This window comes from Dendroctonus ponderosae, unplaced genomic scaffold (genome assembly GCF_020466585.1).
Source record: "Dendroctonus ponderosae isolate FM_Combo_2020 unplaced genomic scaffold, Dpon_F_20191213v2 Dpon_F_20191213_4, whole genome shotgun sequence".
In the NCBI taxonomy this organism is placed as follows: Eukaryota; Metazoa; Arthropoda; class Insecta; order Coleoptera; family Curculionidae; genus Dendroctonus; species Dendroctonus ponderosae.
In genome coordinates, this window is record NW_026018611.1 from 14,824,773 (window position 1) to 14,825,868 (window position 1,096).

The 1,096-nt window shown below is 32.1% G+C and overlaps 1 protein-coding gene across 1 annotated transcript in view; it reads left to right on the plus strand.

Moving 5' to 3' along the window:
* Positions 1–1,096, plus strand: part of LOC109535542 (oxysterol-binding protein 1) — a gene marked incomplete in the record, with an annotated part of 33,565 nt that continues 32,469 nt past the window's right edge. The window contains 1 exon segment of the mRNA XM_048665771.1: positions 1–350. Within this exon segment, the coding sequence (XP_048521728.1) occupies positions 208–350 (143 nt within the window).

Sequence of the window (1,096 nt, forward strand, 5' to 3'; positions counted from 1 at the left end):
AAATGTGTAAGTCAAGCCCATAGACTACATACTATTCAAAGGCGTTCAATTCGTCAAGCCTATGAATGTAATTGTTCTTGACGTTGACGGATGACAAAATATTCCGACAGGTGAAAATTAGTGTGTAAATGGGTAGCCCAGAAAAATCCAATACGTCCCATTTATTTGGCTATTTAAGGTAGAAATTCGGGTTGATTTTGTTCGGAAATGGGTGACGGTGTTACTGCTAAATCGGGCGGTTCGCAGCTGGAGCCCACCATGAAAGGTTGGCTTTTTAAGTGGACTAATTATCTCAAGGGATACCAAAGACGTTGGTTCGTTCTTCAAAATGGCCATTTGTCCTATTATAGGTATTTACATCCTTATTTAAGTACTATCATTGTTTTCAACAAGAGATTCAGATTTATCTGTTGATATTTATTCAATTACTGTGTTTTTTTCCATTGCCAGATATTGATGTTACATGTTAAACTTTTTATTAATCGATGTTTAGGTTCAAGAATAATTTCCAATAAATAGGTTGTTTTTCCTATTTTGGACTTAATTTCTAAGAACACATCAGTAAAATTATATGATTGTTTTGCCCCCTTTGTTTATTCAGAAGTAACTATTATATATGACGGGGCAACATCGAATAATACGTACATCGTACGGTTTGAATAATTATCATTGATTAAGTTTTGTATCGAGGAATATTTTAAGGCCACTATTAGTACTAACTCCAATTAACCACCTACTTAGCCTTCAGGTGCTTATTCTGGTCGGATTTTATCGTTTAAAGCATACAATTCGACGTATTTAATATTATTTTCACCTGATTTTATTTTATCTGCTTTAGGTATGTATTTACGCTGTAGAAAAAATATGAATTTTGACAATGTAGGAACCAAATAAATGCCAGACCTACTTAGTTACTCACTATTTTAAATAACTCGTTTAGAATAGGTACCTATTAAGTTTGAATGCGTTAAGAAAACGCGTTTATAAACATATTCCCTAATTTCCATTACTTTCGAGATATAGAATGTTAAAGTTTAAATGAAATTTTAGTTTAACTTCAATACCTTATTTATAATTAGGTAGTAAATACAGTTGA